Genomic DNA, 22,593 nt, shown 5'->3' on the forward strand with positions numbered 1-22,593 from the left:
TGTGTGGTGAGTAGTGATCTATTGTTTGCATTCTGTTGTAGCAAGCATTTCAGCTCCACACGTACTTTTGCGTGTGCTTTACACTTGCGCTTTCAGTGTGAAGTGTTACGTTTTTCTTGTTGAGGTCTCTGCTCTGTTAACTGGTACACTACATGACAATATTATAACTTTGGTTCACATTCCTTTGGCATGAATGTATCATGTCTAACATACAAATTTTAATTTGAATAGGATCCATCTGTCCTGGCCCTCCCCCTTGCACATGCAAAGGGGGGGGGGGGGGGGGGGGGAGGAGGGAGAGAGAGGAAGGGGGAAGGGTGAGAGGACACACACACACACACACACACACACACACACACACACACACACACACACAGACAGAGAGAGAGAGAGAGAGAGAGAGAGAGAGATTATACAATATTCTTTAGTAAGGCTGCTCTACACAAACTTCCAAGAATACTTTACTGAATGTCTCACAATGAGAGGATGGAAAAAATAAGATCTTAAGTTATTTATGACATACATTTATTCTTATATTTTTTACATACACTTTTACATTATATGAGACATCCCATTACCTACAACATTTTATATACAAAACAAATATGGATCATTGCACAAAATATGAACAAACACTTTTAAACAGCTAACACAGTTCTTACATGAGTACTGTCTGTCTGCTTTCTTTGATAGTCTCCACAATCAGCTAATTGCCCCACAATTCTGCAGAGACTGAATTTCAACATCAGAATAATCTAATAATTCTTTCAGAACTTCAGATGTGTGTTGACCTAAGAAAGGTGGTGGAAGGCTAACTTCATTTCTGCAGTCACTGAATTTCACTGGAGGACCCACTAGTCTTATCTTCTCACCCGATGGATGCTCCATTTCTTTTATCAGGTTAATATGCTTGATATGAGGATCATCCATGACCTGGAACATTAGATGCAACACTAATTCAGAACATTTCCTCCAAATATTTTGTGACAGCATTAAAAAATATCACTCCTCATTTTTCAAAGCCACTTCAACTCAAAATTCTCAGATGTTTCACAGATGTATCCATCACCATCTTTAGAATTTAACGATCAGTGACAGTTATAGAAAATTCAATAATTCATTATATTAAAAACAAAGATTCCAAGACTTACCAAGCGGGAAAGCTTGGTAAGTCTTGGAATCTTTGTTTTTAATATATTTTTCCCATGTGGAAGTTTCTTTCTATTTTATTTACAAATTCAATAATTCTTTTCAAATAGACATGGTTTGAAAACTGAAAGAAGTTTACTCTTTAATTTGTAGTTCTGACAGTCTCAGGTCAGATGATGCAGGTAGCTGATCTTCCATTTCCATAGGAATACGACATACAACATTGAAACACTAAACTAACTAAATTGTTCCAGACAGGTACAAACATAAGAACATTGCACCCTTGGTGTAAGTTGAATGTTACTCTGGCCTTGAAATGGAAGATGTAAGTCCATGCTCTACCTCACTGACACGTCCAAGGTCAATCATCTGTCCTCTGCTCATTAAACGCACATGCATATTTTTATATGTCTGCACACACAACTTATAATTTCCTTGTATTGAGCTGACAAATCATATTAATGTAAAATGATCCTTGGACGAATAAATTATAACCAACAAACATTGTCCTGCTGGAAGTTAGCAGCTTCAGTGGAGATGTTTGTTACTCAGACATTATTGCGTTGACTACCATGGGGCCTTAACCAAATGCTGTAATATGATTGAAAATTGATTGTTTTTGCTATGTATCAGTGGCAGTGATTAGTCACTTGAGATCAGGGCTGTCAAACAAATTAAAGCATGCAGCAAGCAATGGCCACCTAACGTTTGTTAAGTGTCGTGAGCGCCACACACCAAGACCTTTACACTTCATGAAGATATGTTGCCTTCAAAGACAGTTCTGCTCTTGACGCACTCACTGTAACCTCTTGTGGGAAGAAAAAAAAAATAAAGTAATTGTGGAAATGGAAAGGTTTGTTGTAAATAAGAAAATGGATCTACCATGAGAACTGAAATGTAATTGAGAGGAGCATTGTCCTCTAAGAGAGCACATGTTACATCTACAAGAGATTGCTATTACAGTAGTATTTGGTACCTATTGTTGAATCTGAGAACACATGAATGACAGGGCACCAGTCTAACGTCTTCCCTTCCACGCCAAGTGATGACACAACCATTATTCACGTACATATTATTCTTCACTATGAATTAGACCCCACAACTCTGATAAATTTGATATACATTAGCCACCTCTAGAATAATTTGTCTATACTGGAAACAAACAGAATTAGGATATTGGTTTCATTCAGAGTAATCGTAAATAGTTAATTTTGCACCACCACGTGGGTCTTGTAATAAGAAATTACAATTGCATTCACTTGCCTACACATTCAAACATGAAACACTGAATTGGGATTCTTTTATACACACACAACCAGTTGGCATCTTACATGCTGTACTTTTGAAGACATATAGGAATTTCACATCAGCACGCATGCATTAGATCATTTACAGATGATGATGAGCCAACATACTGATTATGGTACACAATTCTATCAATGTTCTAGAGTTTGTCACAGTTTAATGAAACTTTATGTCACATAATCAAAGTCACTTCCCCACGCACTCATTTACTGGTGTCTATTAATAGTAGAATACCCTGTCATTAATCAATTGCTGTTCCAGACACTCAGAGCAGTGTCTGGAAAGCTTTTGTACTTTGAAAATACGTAATGACTACACAGACTGAACATTTTAGCAGAGCAGTCAGATATGGGTCTGGCCTCAGTGACAGCCCAGAAACGATCCTCTGGATAGAGTGCGCCAACCCCTCAGCTGGCACCACCTCCACGGTACCTATACCTCCATGTGGATCAGTAATCAGGTAATCACTCAAATCATAAGCTAAATGAAAGAATAAGAAATGTACGAGAGGACGCAGTTTTCTCAAGCACTATCATCAATTACCTTAAATTATATTTTTCTTAGCCTGAGGGACTAAGAATAAATGGGACTATTTTATCCCGATGACGATAACCCGCAATGTCGCACATCAAAGTCATATGGGGGTTGCCTGCAGAAGTATCAATCTTGCAGGCTTTCCTGCTACTTGAAAGGTATTCCTATGCTGGATTGGTTCTAGAAACTACTAGAAGATTTTTACTTTACTACACACTTGTCACTCCCTAAAACTTCAAGCCATGTCAGCTAGTGCATCTGCCCACTCTGTGAGACTTAGAGCCTTCTACATAGATCGTTCTGATGTACCGGTACGCCTGCCCAATGTCATCAGAGTTCTCTTTTTTATGTCTCTCTGGACAAGAAAGCAAATAAAACAATGTATGTCAGGTTACATTTGGCAAGAATTGTTTCAGTTTAATTGTGGGTAAAGCCCTTACGGTTTTATTAGTATAAATATTATTCTTAAGTTTTTAAATGAAGTTGAAAGTGAAAAACAGAGAGGGTAGAGTTAATGTAGTTGCTACATTACATTGTTTCTTGGTGGACAAGTGGTTGTTTGGTATTGAACATTTCTATAAAATTGTAGATGACATTCAATAGAAAGCAGTATCCAATAAATACAGTTACACCTTAAAAAAGGGTACTGTGATGGATGAAACAAAGTGTTTTAAAAATTGTTCCATAGTCTTGCAAGAGTTGATATAGTAAAAAACTAGACAAAATAGACACCTATCAGACTATGCCTGGATGGAAACATACAACAACATATTGGTGGTTTTGTGTGCGCCAAATATATGCAGTAGTCAGTAATCTTCCAACTGAAGCACACTGCTCATTTCTAATTGGCTGAGTTTGCTCAATATTTAGTCCACTGACTGTGGTGATGACCTTGGTCATGACATGTGCAACTGTCTCTCCCATCAGTAATTGTGGCATACTGACATGGCTGGTTTCAGAAAATTATTAGTGATTCCTTGCAGTGTTAATAATGGGCATTTTGCAATGAAGTCTTATTATTCCCTGTGAGAAATGGCAGACATGGTTTGGCCAAATGAGAGGCTTGTTTCATGTTTGCCTAACAGCGACCACAGTGCCACTTTCTTTGTAAAAAAAAAAAAAAAAAAAAAAAAAAAAAAAAAAAAAAAAAAAAAAAAAAAAAAATATTCAGCTGGGCATTCAAATACTCAGTAGCACATTCAAGCAATTTGTAAACATGAGACTATTTGCAACAAGCAAAGGATATTGGCAGTCTTAACACAGTGAACACATTACATATTGTCTAGGAAGTGCTGCAAGAAGCAATATGATCTTTAAACAAGTGTGCTGTTGGAGCTGCCAATCACATTGTTACATAGTCAATTCTCAATGAGCAGTTGTTATATCTACACTGAAGTGCCAAAGAAACTGGTATAGGCTTGTGTATTCAAATACAGAGAGATGTAAACAGGCACAATACAGCACTGCAGTTGGCAAGGGATTCATTAGACAACAAGTCTCAGGCACAGTTATTAGATCAGTTGCTGCTGCTACAGTGGCGGGTTATCAAGAGTTAAGTGAGTTTGAACATAGTGTTACAGTCAGCGCATGAGCGATGGGACACAGCATCTCCGAGGTAGCAATGAAGTGGGATTTCCCATACAACCGTTTCATGAATATACTGTGAATATCAGGAACCCGGTGAAACATCAAATCTCTGACATTGCTGTGGCCAGAAAAAGATCCTGAAAGATTGGGACCAACGATGACTGAAGAGAATGTTCAACATGACAGAAGTGCAACCCTTCCGCAAATTGCTGCAGATTTCAATGCTGGGCCATCAACAAGTGTCAGTGTGCGAATCATTCAACAAAACATCATCAATGTGGGCTTTCAGAGCCAAAGGCCGACTCATGTACTTTGACAATTGCACTACACAAAGCTTTACACCTCGCCTGTGCCCATCAACACCAACATTGGACTGTTTGTGAATGAAAGCATGCTACCTGGTCAGACAAGTCTCGTTTCAAATTGTACCGAGCAGATGGACGTGTGAGTGTATGGAGACAACCTCATCAAATCTATGGACCCTGCATGTCAGCAGGGGACTGTTCAAGCTGTTGGAGGCCCTGTAATGACCTGGGGCATGTGCAGATGGAGTGATATGGGACCCCTGATATATCTAGATACGACTCTTGACAGGTGACGTAAGCATCCTGTGTGATCACCTGCGTCCATTGACATCCATTATGCATTCTGACAGACTCTGGTGATTGCCGCAGGACAATGCGACACACATTCATCCAGAATGGCTCCAGGAATGCTCTTCCGAGTTTAAACATTTCCGTTGGCCACCATACACCTCAGACATGAACATTATTGAGCATATCTGGGATGCCTTGCAACATGCTGTTCAGAAGAGATCTTCACTCCCTCATACTCTTATGGACAGCCCTACAGGATTCACAGTGTCAATTTCCTCCAGCATTGCTTCAGACATTAGTTGAGTCCATACCACATTGTGCTATGGCACTTCTGCATGCTCATGGAGGCACTACACTATATTAGGAAGGTGTACCAGTTTCTATGGCTCTTTAGTGTATATTCAATGCTGCGGGAAACCTATCACTATTTGGCAACAATGGATTCAATTGAGCAGTGCACCGCAGCAACGAACATGAGTTGTGGGGTTCACAAGTTTGATAACACTGTCTCCCTCTCACCTGTCGTCACAAATACAGAACAGTGTCTAGCCTATGATGAGTCACTGCAGTCTAAGACGCTAATGAAATTTAACAAAAAGTGAGTTGTGTGATCGGCAACAGTACAATATCTTCATTAGTAGCTAGTTTCATAATAGAAAAAAATGAAAGGTATTTACATGGCATGGGCTATAAATTGAAAGTACTATCATATGCAAAAGAATATGGAAACAGAGCAGCATTTAAGCCCTCCACCAACAGAAAATACCATTTCTTTGGATTTTAACTGCAAACACGGCCAATACAAGGAGCTGCACATCAAAATGATGAATACCATTTCTGTCTGGCAAGCCAGTAAAGAGCAACTGAAAAAAATGAGGAAGACGAAATGTGCAAATAGAGGAGTGAATACAAAACAGTCAAAACTTGGAGATGGCGATTTTCAGGGGTTTTAAAAGTATTTTTTTTTTTTTAGTCTGGCTTTGAAATCTAATAATAAGAATGGTAAAAGTGTTATTTTAAAAAAAATGCTTAAAAATTAAGGAGCATCTTACAGCCCATATAATACGATAACAAATTACCCACATTACTGAAGAGCATTACTCTTGCAGAAATGTTACAGGTCTGATTCACCAGACCAATTCCTACACATCACACCAACCTAATAATGTAATGAGTGATTCATTGGCCAAGGATGGCCATTAGTATAGCCTTCCCGGAAATACGGAAGCGTCCGATCCCGCCCGTCTGCTTTGACCCACGACGTCACAAATATGGCAGAAACGACCACAAACCACGATTCAAATATGGCGAGTCGTTACGTACCCATTATGAGGACGAAAATACATTGAAAAACCAACACACACATGTTCCACAAAAAGCCTAATGACACTAACGGGACAAGTGCGGGAAATAGGGGGTTTTTGGGTACGAACAAACTAAATATAAACAAATTTAGACACCCACCACCTTACAAAACGACGAAAAAAACCAACATCACAGAACCCCCCAAATTACAATATCATCTGGAATCGGACACTTCCCTTTACATATGTAGCTCAACAGCAGCTCCTGATCCCATAAATTAGGACCTAACACTTCCTTGACCTATTTAGCTCAAAAACCAATACCAACATTCACAGCCACACATTGTGAACGAACATTTCCCTAGGCCTGTTATGCTTATGACATCTCCACATACAGCCATCCCTTGTCCGAGACGCCGGAACTTTAAGTAAGCCTCATTTCTTCACAACATACTGAACTCTTCACGACTTCATCCAAAAATCCGAATAGTTGAAGAAATTTTATTAGAGACAACACACTGTCCCCCATCATAGCCGACAACTGAAAACTGTTGACCATGCCAGTCATATCCATACCTACCAAATACACAGAAAAAGCAATTTATCAAAATTCCCACACAACACCACACTCGAAAACTAAACCAAAAACATCACCTAACACACCACCTGAGAGCACCACCGATTGCATCAAAACGACACCTACAAACACGCCACTTTCACAAACTAAATTCCGCGCCGTCGTGACATCACACATCACAACAGCCTTATGTCACGGGTCAAAGCCGACGGGTGGGATCAGACGCTTCGGTCGACCCGCCTTCCCATTAAATTGACTCATCTACTTGATTTCTAGTTATACGGACATTTAATGATTCTGGCATAATTGGACACATTACAGTAATGAATCTCCCATGTATTCATGCAACTTGATTCTTTGAGAAGGAGAAGTGAATTATTCATAAAAATAGTGGTACCACTTGGGACCTCCCTGCAGTTTCAAATGCTAAATGGTTATCACATGACAGGATTACCCACATCTCAACTACCTGTTGTTACTAAACGTATGTTTACATGACATTTATTCTAGGTCTGAACAATACTTTTACCTGTACGAATGTGGAACATTTTTAATTTTAACAGATTGTACTTTATCCTATTATAGTGCTAACAAACATAAGCAATTTCTCATGTTGGAGAAATGGTGCAAAATTTACATATAATACTCCAGTGGAAAAGAAACTCTGTAAAAGGATACTGTAACACAAATATTCTACAAGCTGCTGACTACTATTCACCAGCACCCATCTGATTGTAATCCCTGCCACTTAATAATTATTTCACGTAAGAATAGTGCTCTACATACAGATTGGAATATAGGGACTGGAAAACAAAACAAATTTAACTGTTACTTGTTTCAAATCTCTCATGTGCCAGGAAGAAAATTATGTAACTTGGATATTCAAAACCAAAAAAACCACAGAAGACAGGGGGAAAAAATACTTCAAGGAAGTGGTCATAAACTAGCTGATACTCATATAGATCCAATGTGGACACAGGAATAGGTATCATTTTCATAAAAAAGTATAAAGGCTATGACTCCCTCTCATCAATACCTGAAATGAAATCCTCTCTCTCAATGACAGCCTCCCCACACCACTTACCGTTGCCTTCTGTCAATCTCTAACCTCTGTAACATCACTGATAAAGCTTACGACATTTCCTTATCATTGTATATATCCCGCAGCTCCTACCTCTGCCATCACTACCACTCTAAAGTCTGTCTAATAATGCACGATAGCACTTTCTTCAGCCAATCACTGGTAAATCCTGAGTATCAAAGACATAACAATGTGGGAAATCATGCATGTTGTTTACCAACTAACATCTGTCAAGTGTACAGTATTTTATATAGGAATGACTGCCACTAAGCTGGTTGAGCAGATGAACCAACATAGAAGAACTGAACCTTGCAGACACCCAAAATTCGATGGTGACCACGCTCTATCATGGTGGCTCAAGGGGACTCTGTGCCTGCCACGTCACACATGCTATTTGGATTCTCCTACCCAATACTATTTTCTATGAACTCTGAAGACTGGACCTTGTCCTCCAACATATCTTTGCATTCTGATACAGGCATTTATTAATATACAATTCCCTCTCTTTTAGCGTGTTTTTTTTTAATTTATTCTGTATTATTTAATTGATTTCTTGATTGCTTTTTACTTTTTTATCTTTGTTCTCCTTGTACTCTACATTCAGTTCACAGTCTGTTACCTCTGGACTGAAGCCGATCCAGTGCTTACCAATGTACAAGTATTAACTTTGACTTACTCATTCTGCTGAACTACCCTTCCTTCTTCTCCTCTTATCCTCAAAGCAGGCAGTTCCCTCTTATCCGTGGCCTTCCTTTTTAACAATTAACTCATGAGGCTACTTTTCTGTAATGTATATTACAAGGTGTGGTCTCTGGGACCCTTATCTTCAAACGAATATTTAAAGCACAAACCCCTACAAATTTTAATTTACGTTACATAACATTAATGTTTAGAATTATTTAAGCATTTTTAACTGATTTTATTCCATTAAATAAAGCTTGGAGTAGTTTACTTTTTATCATGCAAAATCACATACTTTCTTGCTTTTTCAATATGTTTCTTTCTTTACCAAAGAACTGCAAACACTACATTCCTTCAATACACTGAGTTACATAAATACAATTGACCTGATCACTAATAGTAAAAAAATATTTTTCTCATGGACTGATAATGTTGATCAATTTCTAGAATATCCCAAATTCTCTCCTGTATTAACATTGGTACCTCAAAAAATCCTTCTTTGCTATCAATTCCACTTTCTCCAACAGCATTCGTAAATTCCATCCTGGGACCAATGACCTTGTGGTTTGTATCCTCCCCAAATGAACCAACCAATTGCGCCGATTCAAAAGACAAGAAAATGATACTTTATACTGCAACTGCAGAAATACATCACCTGGATAATGCTCTCTGGCCATTACATACTAAAGAACAGCTTGCAATACCTAGATTAAGGTCTACTTTCACTAAATTCAATCAACTTCAGGAATTCATGAAATATCATTACATTTCTATGCAAACATGGAATGAACACTCACCTTGGAAATACTGTTGATTGGACCATTTGGAAATGATGAATCCTGAAGCAATGCACACCATTCTTCCAACGACTTCTCTTTGAAGCGATTTCTCAGCGTTTCTATTAATATCTTCCTGTTCTTCACTCTCATCTCATTGTTGCAGAATCGTTCGTCTACCACTAAATGTGGCAAATCCAATTTTTCACAAAGCTCTTTGAACTGCTGGTTGCTACCAGCACCAATTGTTATATAACATCCGTCAGATGTAGGAAATGATTCATAGGGCACAATGCTTGAATGACTTGTTCCCCAGCGTTCTGCTTCCAAACCAACATTTAAATTGTTTGCTGCTACATTAATTAGACACGAAACCTGAGTAGATAACAAGTCACAATCTATCTTCTGTCCCAAACCCGTGCGACCTCTCTGGAATAATGCTGCTATAATTGCACCATGAGCATACAAACCTGTAGCCATGTCTGTCATTGGAACACCAACTTTACACGGTTCTCCACCGCGTGGTCCAGTTATATGCATTAGTCCCCCAACAGATGCAGCTATTACATCATATCCTGGTCTTTTACTATATGGTCCTTCTGAGCCATATCCAGTAATAGAGCAGTAAATCAGCTTGGGCGCTACATGCTTGATTGTGTCATAATCTAAATTAAATTCATTTAGTTTTCCTGGTACATAATTTTCAACTAAAACGTCACACTTAGCTGCAAGATCATGGATAACCTTTTGGCCTTTGGGAGATTTTAAATCAACACATACACTCTTTTTATTGCGGTTAACAGCAAGGAAGTAGCAAGATTCTTTAGTGCCTTTGATAAAAGGAGGCCCCCAGTTCCGCGACTCGTCCCCGATTTGAGGTCTCTCTATTTTAATAATTTCCGCTCCCAGATCACCTAAAATCATTGTGCAAAATGGACCCGCTATTATTCTCGACAGATCTAGTACCCTGATGCCATCCAACGGACCTGCCTTATTACTCACTACATCTGCATAACATTTTTTGCAATTTAACGAGATGAAATTGCAGTGGTTCAAAAAGATGCGAGTTTTTATCAAATTCCCAATCCGAAATAGCATTTTTATATCGATGTAAGACTCCTTCTTACATTACATTAAAAAATCGCAACGCTTAAAGTGGAAAGATAAGCAATGATTCCTCAAACAAGTCGTAAAATGCAATAATCCTTACGCAAGAGACGGTACACAGATAACGGTCATACCTGCTGAATATCCTCTTCGCTTTCGACCAGTGTCACAGTGGCTTCAGCGGGCGTAGCAGAACGAGTTTGCTCTGTCATAGTGGCACTCTTCAGGAAAACCTAGTCAGCACTAACCATACAATCAAAACACACTCGTCGTAGCACGTATCAAACGTAAACAACTGTACATTGCCGACACCACAAAAATACTTTCGCCAAAGATTATCGTCGTTAAAAAACAAACACTATCTGACATATTATATACAAACACTGCCGGTCACTGTCAGTGAACAAGTGACACAACACATGTGTCTCTGCTGTTATACTACATATAAAAGGTGCATACCGCTGTAAACTGTGTGAACTGCAAGTACTTAGGTTGGTACCAAATGATATAGTTTTTTCCGTGAAATTGCGTATGTAGTGCAAGAAGAATGATTAAATGCCTCTGCGTATGCGATAATTCGTCTAATCTTGTCTTCACAGCCAATAAGGCAGCATTACGAAGGTGGATGAATGATTTCTTCAGATTCCTCACTTAACACTAGCTCTCAAAACGATTTAAGTCGGTTTTCGTAGAACTGTAGTCTGTCTTAAAGCACCCCTCTCCATTTCGGGTTTTTCAACACTTTCGTGATGCTGTAACGTGTGTCAATCAAACCTATGACATTTCGTGACGCCCATCGTTCTACACGTTCAGCCCCCCCCCCCCCCCCCCCCGTTAGTCCTATCTTATACGACCCCCCCCCCCCCCCCCCGTAAGTCTTATACGAGTGCCTTATACTCAAGCAATATTCTAAGATGAAACGCACAAGTGAGTAGTAATCAGTCTCTTTTGTAGACTAACTAAATTTTCTCAGTATCGTTCCAACGAATCAATGTCTGGAATCTACGTCACTGGCGACTGAGCCTTTGTAAACATTCCGGACCATATCAGTACAAAATGTTGCATCTAGGTATTAAATAAGTGTTTTGCATTTTCATGTTCCGTTTACTATGGGTTTATTTATTGATTGTAATTTCTTATTTGTAGTTCATGTTGCTATTTGAGTTTACATATTGTCACTTCGTCATTTGGAGACAGTGAGTGGAGCTGTGAACAGTAGAAAATGGAGTGCCAAGTGAAGAAATCTGAACTTCTTCTACATACCGGTATTCTTATGTTTGAGTACAATAGAGGGCTAACACAAGCAGAGGCAGCCAAAACCATTTGTACCGTGTATGGGGATAATGCCATTGGACAGGAGGATCGCATTGACATTAGTGACTCTCCACCTTCAGGAAGACGTTTGGTGTTTGATGAAGATCGTATAAACGTATGGCTGTCGCGCCAAGAAATGCGTGACTGTAGTTACAGCCAGCACAAGCTATAGTTCGCATCATGTAGGAAGACGGCTCTATTTTCAGGCGTTCTGATCATCCCTACCGTTAACTGTTAGCAGTCAATAAGGTTCATTCTCTCCCCGAGCGGCTAACCCCGAGTTACAAACCAGACGCCGAGAATCTTTCTCTCGCATGTTGCGCAAATGCAGTTTCATTCACAGAGCGACCGAATTTTTCATTTGGATGTCGACGTTACTTTCTTGATCCAGTATAGCTGTAATGTGCATCTATAAACGTTTCAGAGTGATTTCCAAATGACTGTCAGGTGCCAGCAATAAACATGAAGTTCCTAACAGGCAACTTTAATTATATTGTGTGGCTATGGAGTATCGTCTTAGTTGTGCGACTGGATTCATGATTTCCTGTCAGGAAGGTCACATGGAAAATCATCGAATAAAACAAAGTGATATCTGGCGTTTGCGAGGAAATGTTGTAGGCCTTCCTGATCTAATAAACGATTTAGGAGTCAATCTGGGCAGCCCTCCTAGATTCTTTGCAGTTGGTGCTGTGATTTATCACCTTATAAAGTCACCAGGAGATTAAAACAAATTACAAAACGATTTAGACAAGAAATCTGCAGGGTGAGAAAAGTAGCAGTTGACTGTAAATAATGAAAAGTCTTAAGTCATCCACATCAGTACTAAAAAGAATCTTCAAAATTTCGGTTTACAGGGTAAAACACACGTATCTAAAGACTGTAAATTCAACTATATACTTAGGGATTATAATTATAAGTAACTTAAACTGCAATGATCACATGGATAATATTATGCGGAAAGCAAACCAAAGACTGTGATTCATTGGTAGAACACCTAGAAAATGGAACAGGGCTATTAAAGAGACCACTTACACCATGCTTTCCCGGTCTCATCTGCGATAGTGCTGTCCGGTGTGGGATCTACAGCAGATAGGACTGATCGAAAAACTTCTTAGAAGGCAACTCGTCCTGTACTACTGCGAGATGTAGCGGAGAGACTGTCACAGATATGATACGCGAATTGGGGTGGCAGTCATCAAAACAAAGGCGTTTTCCGTAGTGGCAGAATCTTTACATGAAAATTCAGCCGCTAACTTTCTCCTCAGTGTGTGAAAATACATTGTTGACGCCCACCTACATAGGACGAATGATCGCCATAATAAAATAAGAGAAATTAGAGCTCACACGGAAAAATTAAAGTATTCGTGTTGCCCTCGCACTGTTCGATAGTGGAGTGGTACAGAAATAGCTTGAAGGTGAACCTCCTGCCAGGCACTTGATTGTGCATTGCAGAGTAATCATGTAGCTGTAGATGATTCACAAGCAGTCCAGGAGCTTTACGACCCGCATTTCTAACTTTTTCAAATGTAAATCTGAAAATAATACTTCTATATTGACATTTTGAAGGCTCAAGAACGAACTGCAGAAGCACGTTCCAGCAAGAGAATTGTACAGAGAATAGCAAACAAAAGTGTCAGAAGAACGTAAGGACTGGCCACACCGTAAGGACTGTCCTTGGTGGCCGTGCGGTTCTGGGCTCTCCAGTCTGGAACCGCGTGACTGCAACGGTCGCAGGTTCGAATCCTGCCTCGAGCATGGATGTGTTTGATGTACTTAGGTTAGTTAGGTTTAAGTAGTATTAAGTTCTAAGGGACTGATGACCACAGATGTTAAGTCCCATAGTGCTCAGAGCCATTTGAACCACTGAACCTAAGGAAAATTTATTTTCATGTCGCCTGGAAAGCATCGAAATCGCAAGAGAGCTGTGACACACGTAGATGGTTTTGATGAAGATATTTTAGAGCCCTCCGAAATTGAAATGTATATAACAAGGGAATACGTGTCATCATAAAAACTAGTTATAATTATGCCTGAGCAAATTGGCTTCAAAGATAGCACTTCGTCAATGCAAAGAATTTTAAAAGACATTGGCTTCAAATATGTTAAGAAAAGAGTTTGTAATTGAAGGAAGTGACATAGAAACAGCACAAGCCACATCCCTTATAAAGGTGTATGATACAAGAGGAGGAGATAGCTCTACACTGTATTTACCTTGATGAAACATGGGTGAATCAGAATCATTCCTTGAGTATCTGTTGGAAAATGAGTGATGGTACTGGCGGTTTTAAAGTTCCCATAAGAAAAGGTTCTTGCATACTTATTCTGCATGCTGGGTCTTCTTCTGAGTTGCTCCTGAGAGTAACACATGTACGAAAAGCAGTAGTGACTGCCATTCGGAAATGAACAGTCACTTTTAGGAAGTGGTCCACGGCACAACTCTTGCTACATTGTGTTTCAAAGTGGATCATTGTAATCACCATGCCAGTTATCATTCAGCTGTTACAGAGAAAAGACCAAGTACAAGCATCAGGAAAGGGGATATTTTGCTCTGGCTGAAAAATAAAAATATTCTGGACAATATAAGTCATACTCAAGGCGAACTCCTGCAGCTTGTTAATTTAGAAAAAGTCATGCGACAGAATGTGCAAATTCGATTCTCTTGCATGTCACTGTGGTCACAAAGTTTTGCATTTACCCACATATCACTGTCAGTATAATCCAACACAATTATTTTGCACACAGTTACAAGCTATGTGGGAAGAAAAAACATTCAACATAACAGACACTGAATGCTTGTGCACGAAGCAATAGATAGCATCCCCTTTCAGCATGGGCACACTGTGTGTATCATGGTGAAACATTTCAAAAATAAGACTTTGACAGGGAGGTGAAGATGGATAGAGACTTTGATCCTATCATCCTAAATTTTCAATCAAATGGTTCAGACATGAATTCAGATAGCAGATGGTATTACGATGTACATTTAAAAAGTTATGTGGAGCAGAAGCAGTTGTCAAATATGGCGATTTCGGTTAGAGTTAGAAGTTTATGTTGTCGTGTTTTACATTTTTACTTATAGTCCAAATCGCAGTAAATGGCAATTATTGCCACCATTTTCGATGATCTTGTCGTTAGATAATCGTCATCACACAGACAACTGCTGTGGAGCAGTGGACACAACCTCATGACCTGAAGTATGACTTCTGTTATGTAGACGACTGATAGAAATCGGTTTTAAAATGTATTACACTACAGGCCATTAAAATTGCTACACCACGAGCTACAGAAGCTAAATTTAACCGACGGGAAGGAGATGCTGTTATATGCAAATGATTAGCTTTTCAGAGCATTCACACAAGGTTGGCAACGGTGGAGACACCTACAACGTTCTGACATGAGGAAAGTTTCCAACCGATTTCTCATACACAAACAGCAGTTGACCGGCGTTGGCTGGTGAAACGTTGTTGTGATGTCCCATGTAAGAAGGAAAAATTCGTACCATCACGTTTCCGACTTTGATAAAGGTCGGATTGTAGCCTATCGCGATTGCGGTTTATCGTATCGCGACATTGCTGCTCGCGTTGGTCGAAATCCAATGACTGTTGGCAGAATATGGAATCGGTGGGTTCAGGAGGGTAATACGGAACGCCGTGCTGGATCCCAATGGCCTCGCATTACTAGCAGTCGAGATGACAGGCACCTTGTCCGCATGGCTGTAATGGGTCGTGCAGCCACATCTTGATTCCTGACTCAACAGATGGCGCCGTTTACTAGACAACAACCATCTGCACGAACAGTTCGACGACGTTTGCAGCAGCATGGACTGTCAGCTTGGAAACCATGGCTGCAGTTACCCTTGACGCTGCATCACAGACAGGAGTGCCTGCAATGGTGTACTCAACGACGAACCTGGGTGCACGAATGGCAAAACGTCATTTTTTCGGGTGTATTTTGGTTCTGTTTACAGCATCATGATGGTCGCATCCGTGTTTGGCGACATCACGGTGAACGCACATTGGAAGCGTGTATTCGTCATCGCCATACTGGCGTATCACCTGGCGTGAGGGGTGCCATTGATTACACGTCTCAGTCACCTCTTATTCACATTGACGGCTCTACACTTCATTTGATCCCTGCAAAACCCTATATTTCAGCAGGATAATGCAAGACCGCATGTTGCAGGTCCTGAATGGGTCTTTCTGGATACAGAAAATGTTCGACTGCTGCCCTGGCCAGCACATTCTCCAGATCTCTCACCAACTGAAAACGTCTGGTTAATGGTGTCCGAGCAATTGGCTCGTCACAGTACGCCAGTCACTACTCTTGATGAACTTTGGTATCGTGTTGAAGCTGCATGGGCAGCTGTACTTAAACACGCCATCCAAGCTCTGTTTGACTCAATGCCGAGGCGTATCAAGGCCATTATTATGGCCAGAGGTGGTTGTTCTGGGTACTGATTTCTCAGGATCTTTGCACCCAAATTGCGTGAAAATGTAATGACATGTCAGTTCTAGAATAATATATTTGTCCAATCAATACCCGTTTATCATCCGCATTTCGTCTTGGTGTAGCAATTTTAATGGCCAGTAGTGTATTTCCTCTTCGTATTATACATTCACGTATAATACTATGTAAAGAAGGCAAATGAATCTGATTGTTGTCCGCAGCAACACAGTTCAGCAACAAGGACTTTGTTTGCCCACTCTCTGCGGCCATTCATGGAGACCTTACCCCTTCCACGCTTCCTTATCGCTGTGGCTCTATGTGCAGAAGCTTCGTCCTCCTTGACGTGGCTGTAACCGTGCTTAGCATGTGCTGGCGCACCCACAAGTTTTCGCTCAGGACTAATTTTGGCAACAGTGCAATGCGCATGGGCGCGCCCACGACACATCAGAGCCCAGTGCGAGCTGAACAATAGAATGGCGTAGACACTTCTCCATAAGTCTGATTCTGATTGCTATAGGGCATGTGTGAAGAGCTTAGTATGAGCTGCTCACAAATTGTACGAGATTATTTAGACAGCATCGTCCATTCATCCATCTCATTTAATGGCGACCGCATAGTACATGGCGCCCTGTGGGTTGGAAGACAGTTATCGATTTCGTCTACTCACATATCCATCGTTCTTTCTGTGGGTACATGAGTCGACCATGTGATCGATCACTGAGGAGTGTACACCCTCCAAGAATTGAGTTTGAACACATCTATTCTGCAACACGTTACTGAGGTCACACATTCATGAGAAAAAACATTTTCTTTATTGGAAAACATTGTTTATTGACTGTGTGTTCCTTTCCCATGAATAAATATACCATTGTGTCGACATGCTCTTTGTCAGTTACTGACACAACGTCTTACAGCCTGAGCACAGTGTATGGATGTAGCAATAAAACTTACCCACTGCATCACTAACTTCCTCTCCGGGGGACCATCGCCTTGACGAAGTGCTGTCCATGTGGGTGGAGGGGCTTTTGTATCCATGAAAAGCTGAGGGCTTTGTCAAAGGTAGAGGACCTACTGCTGAAAAGGCCTTAGTTGATGGATCTGACTAATAGTGTCCCACAATGTCCTGTCTTCCTTATCCACTCCTAGTCCTTACTCAGTTCCCTTCCTCAACCCAAGATGTGATGTGATCTGTGCCAAGGCTTGCTCGGCACATGGGAAGATGTGTCACAAACGGAGCCTCGGGATACCAGGCAACCTCCCTGAGTAAGTAACCTTACATCGTGTGAGGTTTCAGTGGTGTGGACCATGTAGATCCCCAAATCTCGTAGGACTAAGATGGACAAAACTGATGTAAATAATTTAAAACCAACTGAGGGGCAAACTGAAACCTCAGACACCCAAACATTGGGGTCAGGTCCGATGGAATGCACTCTCACTACTGAATCAGGGTCTAGACCTGAGCAAGAAGTGGGAACTGTGGCTGAGAAGTTCGACCAGATCAAGATTAAAGCCTTGTCTGGGGCCCACAGGAGGATTCTTCTCAGGGAACAGAAAGAAAGGAATGAAAAGAGTGGCTTCCCAAACAAAAGTGGAGGGAAATAATAGGGCTTGAGCCCAAGACCCCCAACAGAAAACTGTCGCAGGTTTGAAGGGAATACGCAGACCTGCTCAACATGAGTGCAGGAGGAGCTCATGCAGATGGCCCACTTTGAAAAGATTGGGGGGGGGGGGCGACGACGGTGGTCCAGGACCCAAATTCAGGAAGGTCTATTTGGATCATGATGCCCTCATTTTTGTCTGTGAGGGAATGCATAGAGTGGAATGGCTCAAAGACAAGGTGCCCATGATATCCCTGTGGTAGGATGTGAAGCTGCTTGTCAAAGTGGCAGCTGAGCTTCTTAAGACTGCAAAGGTATCATTATGGGTACCAAAGATCCTTAAGGATGTCTCTCCAAAGACCCTGTTCGAGAAAATAGGGGTCCAGAAGCCAAAAGTCTCAACAGAGTATTGGAGAGTAATCAACCAGAAGGCTGTACTGAAATGATGAACCCTGGTGGTGGAGGTCAGAGAGAAGTCTCTGAAGGCGTTGCGAGAGCAAGACCTGAAATTGTTTTTAGGGTTATCGCAAGTCGCCATCAGGGTAATCAAAGACCTCAAAAGCAATTATGGCAGAGAGATGGAGACATGAGGTGATGCAGATTATTATGCAGCACAGTAAAGGGGCCACTGCTGCCCTCGGCCATTACCTGGGGAGACAGGAAGTGGACTTGGCCCTGATACAAGGGGGTGTCTCGGGCCTCAGTGACATTGGACGTAAGTTGATTTATGCTAGAGATCCAATAAACTCCAGAACATGCATTTATATAAGAAATGGAATTTCTTTCATGCCAATGATGAATTTATGTTCCAAGGACCTGGTGACCATCAGGATGCAGCAATTTGAGGAAGGTATCACGAGGGAAATTATTTTGGCGTCAGCACACCTTCCTTACCAAGACAGCTCTCTTCCTCCTTTGAAAGTGAGGAGGCTGACGAAAAACTGCCATCGGCAAGGCGACAAACTGGTGGTTGGATGCGATGCCAGTGCCCACAAACTAGTGTGGGGCAGCAAGGACACCAACAGTAGAAGTGAGTACCTGCAGGAATTTCTCTTGTCTAACAACCTGGAGGTCCTGAACAGGGATGACGAACTTACATTCAGGAATAGCAGAAGGGAAGAAGTTACTGATATAACCTTTGGTTCCATGATGATGGGCAGCTATGTCAAACAATGGCATGTGGCGTTTGAGCCATTCTCATCTAACCACATGCAAGGCTGAAATGGAAATCAGGCAGACCATGGGCTATAGGAATCCCAGGAAAACAGACTGGGAGACATATGGGAAGGACCTTGACTTAAGCTTATCGGAAATTAAAACCTCGATAAGAAATCCAGTGGAGTTTGAGGAAGTATCAGCGGCTGTAGCCTCTTCCATAGTGCCCTCATACCAGGACACATGCTCAACCAACAAGAAGTGCACAAGTTGGAGTGTGCTTTGGTGGAACAACAACTTGGCAACACAAAGAAGTCATGTAGGAAGACTGTTTATCCTTGCGAGATGTAAAGGACAATGGGCAAAATATCGTGAGGCCCTTGTCAACTACAACATTGCAATTAGACAAAGCAATTGCAAAGGAGACATCCTGAAAGGCATTCTGTGAGGAAGTGGATGGCACATCTGCTTATGCCAGACTTCACAAAATTCTCACTACAGTACCAACCATTCCAGGAGGTACATTGAGGAAGGAGGATGGGGAATATACAAAGACAGCACGTGAGATGTTGGATTTGCTGCTCAAAACTCTCTTCACTCAATATGCTCTGGTGGATAACACAGACCAGAATGCGATCCCTGCGAGACAACAGTTCTCAGGCATTCGAAGAGAGGACTGGGAATCAGCCAAGGAGTGTGTCGACTTCAGTAAAATCCAATGGGCAGTGGGAACATTCCAACTGTTCAAGCTACCTCGCCCAGATGGAATCTTTCCAGCTCTCCTGCAACAAGCAGGAGAGAATTTTATAGGAGTACTACGCAGGTTATTCAGAGTTATCTAAGCAGCTGGAATAATTCCCAATGCCTTTCTTCCAAAACCAGGGAGGCTTGATCATACCAAGGCCAAGGATATGAGATCAATCAATCTGCTCTCCTTCATTTTTCAAAAATTGTAAAAACTGTTTAATGTAAATGTTTGGGAGAGGAGGATAACTAGGCCTCATCTACATTCAAACTAACACGCATATCAACCAGGAAAAACCATGTGAGACAGCTCTCTACCAACTCGTTGGGAAGGTGGAGAGAGCACTTCACTTTCAGGAAATAGCCCTCTGCATCTTCCTGGACATCGAGGGGGCTTTTAGTAATACAGCTCTCGATTCCATGGTTAGGCCAGCAGAGGTGTATGACCTAGGGCCACTATATGTAGGTAGACTAGAGCCATGCTTAGTGGAAGGATGGTAAAGGCAACCATTATGAATGAATATATGTTAATTAACACCACTAGAGGTTGTTCACAAGGAGGAGTTTTGTCCCCTTTATTGTGGAATCTAGTGGTGAATGAACTCATTGAGGAACTAAATTCCAGACAACGCTTTTGCCAAGGATACGCAGATTACCTCGTTGTAGTAATATATGGCAAATTTACTGACACAGTCATGAATATGGGACAATGTGTGCTGCACATTGTACAAGATTAGTGCTGCAAACAGGATCTACAGGTTAATCCTAAGAAGATTGTTGTGCCACCATTCACGAAGAAGCATATCCAACGCTCAAGTTGGAATCTAAAGCTTTTCTATGAAACCCTATCTGTGAAGGGGATAGTGAAATACCTAGGGGTAACCTTAGATGAGAAACTAACATCGACCCCTCACATTGAGAGAGGAATTCTAGTGAGTACCAGAAGAGCTTGTGGCAAAAACTGAGGCCTAAGCCCTAGAGGTACACACTGGATATACACCATGGTGGTTAGACCTAGGATCTCCAACAGGGCTCTAGTGTGGTGGAAGAAGGTAGAACAGCAGGTTGCAGCTAAGGAGCTTGCTAAGGTACAGAGACTGCTTAGTCATAACAGGCGAAATTAGCAACACACCGACTGCTGGGTTGGAAACCATGCTGGACATGCCTCCATTACACCGAAGGGTCAAGATGGAGGCAGCAACTGGTGCATACATGCTCAAAATTGCTAAAAACTGTGTCTCATTGGAATATCCAGAATCACACACTAAAACAGAGAGTGAGGTAAATATAGGACTGGTTGGGGAAATGCAGGCCAACTACATTATACCTCCCAACTGCTTCAACAAGCCTTACAATATAATAATTGGAAGCAGGGAGCAGTGGGAGAAAACAGTTCACCATTGTACGGGGGACATTGGCTGGTTCTCTGATGGGTTGAAATCAGACTAAGGTGCTGGAACTGGAGTGTACGGGATTCAGCCAAAACTGGAGGGCATTGTCTCTCTACGAAAACTGGCCTCAGTATTCCTAGCCAAAATCACCACAATCAGGGCATGTGTGGAGGAGGATGTGCGTAGGTGCTACAAGAACTGTAGTGTCTACATCCATTCAGACAGCCAGGCAGTCCTGAAATCATTGGCAGCTCCTGCAACAACATCTAAGATTGTTGCGCAATGTCAAAGGTTTCTGGTGGAGCTAGGGGCAAGCAACAGGTTAAGCCTTATGTGGGTCCATGGGCACTCAGGGATCAGTGGCAATGAACAAGACGATATATTGGCCAGGATGGTGGCAAAGACTCCATTCATTGGGTCAGAAACTGTCCTGACAATCACCAAGGCTATGATCAAACTAGAATTACAGAACTGGCTCAGAAGAAAGCATGTAGAATATTGGACCAAGGTCTATAAACAAAAACGTGGCAAGGTAATGATGCCAAAGCCATGTTTTAAAAGAAGCTCTGTAATTCTGGGCTTGAACAGGAAATAGATTAAACTCATGGTTGGACTGATGACTGGCCATGGGAATTGCAAAAAACACCTACATACAATGGGTATAGTGGAAGAAGACTCTGAATGTCGGATCTGTGACGAGAGTGAAGAAATTGTGTCTAACAAAGATCTGGTAGAGGGACTCCTTGCACTATTTAAGGGTATTGGTGGCTTTACTAGATATACAGGGAGTGATACCACACAATAAATTCGGTTTCAGTGCGAGCAGTGGCGGTTTAGACCAAAGCTGTTTTAGCTTCCCTTCTAAAATCAAATCAAATCAAACCACTAACTTGTAAATGGCGATCCTACTCGTTTCCACCTCACTAGTGACCCTGACATGGTCAGTGTGCTAAACACATAGTGACAAACACTCATCGGCTTGTGCGATGCGAAACCTTTCATAGAATTACCCTAACATCATTGTGTGGCTTAGACACATTTGGATGCAGTGCCATATAAAATCATCTCTTCATGGGAGAACCGGCTGGGGGGTGTCAGATACCTAGTAGACAAGCTCTCAATATGCACAAGCTTACAATATTCCCGAAAACCAGGGTGAGGGGCTGCAAGATTGCCGAGGTGCTATCTCTTCCAGCTGCAAATAACTTGATAGTCAAAACGTATGGCATACACCAACGAAATTAGAAT

General features: G+C 41.4%; 2 protein-coding genes across 3 annotated transcripts in view; both read right to left on the reverse strand.

The window, feature by feature from the left end:
* The window catches only part of LOC126272002 (E3 ubiquitin-protein ligase PPP1R11), a 70,174-nt gene extending 58,671 nt beyond the window's left edge, over positions 1–11,503 (reverse strand). Inside the window, exon 1 of one of the 2 annotated variants that reach the window (XM_049974490.1) lies at positions 10,832–11,503. In XM_049974490.1, coding sequence (XP_049830447.1) covers positions 10,832–10,909 — 78 coding nt within the window. In that variant the 5' untranslated portion in view covers positions 10,910–11,503. The remainder of the gene's footprint in view (positions 1–10,831) is intronic. The other variant, XM_049974489.1, reaches the window with a different exon arrangement.
* On the reverse strand, positions 509–10,824 carry LOC126271997 (succinate--hydroxymethylglutarate CoA-transferase). The gene is made up of 2 exons (XM_049974480.1): positions 9,612–10,824; positions 509–933 (listed from the first exon to the last, which is right to left on the reverse strand). The coding sequence occupies exons 1-2, from the start codon at positions 10,686–10,688 to the stop codon at positions 703–705; spliced, it is 1,308 nt and encodes a 435-aa protein (XP_049830437.1). The 5' UTR covers positions 10,689–10,824; the 3' UTR covers positions 509–702.
* Positions 11,504–22,593: the final 11,090 nt, after the last annotated feature.

This window comes from Schistocerca gregaria, chromosome 5 (genome assembly GCF_023897955.1).
Source record: "Schistocerca gregaria isolate iqSchGreg1 chromosome 5, iqSchGreg1.2, whole genome shotgun sequence".
Taxonomy (NCBI): Eukaryota; Metazoa; Arthropoda; class Insecta; order Orthoptera; family Acrididae; genus Schistocerca; species Schistocerca gregaria.

Bases quoted from the DNA above. Each gene is read 5' to 3' on its own strand.
- LOC126271997 (XM_049974480.1), bottom strand. From the start codon at position 10,688: ATGCTATTTCGGATTGGGAATTTGATAAAAACTCGCATCTTTTTGAAC. The intron at 934-9,611 runs GTGAGTGTTCAT...CTAATGTTCCAG, and splicing joins CAATCAACAGTATTTCCAAG to GTCATGGATGATCCTCATAT.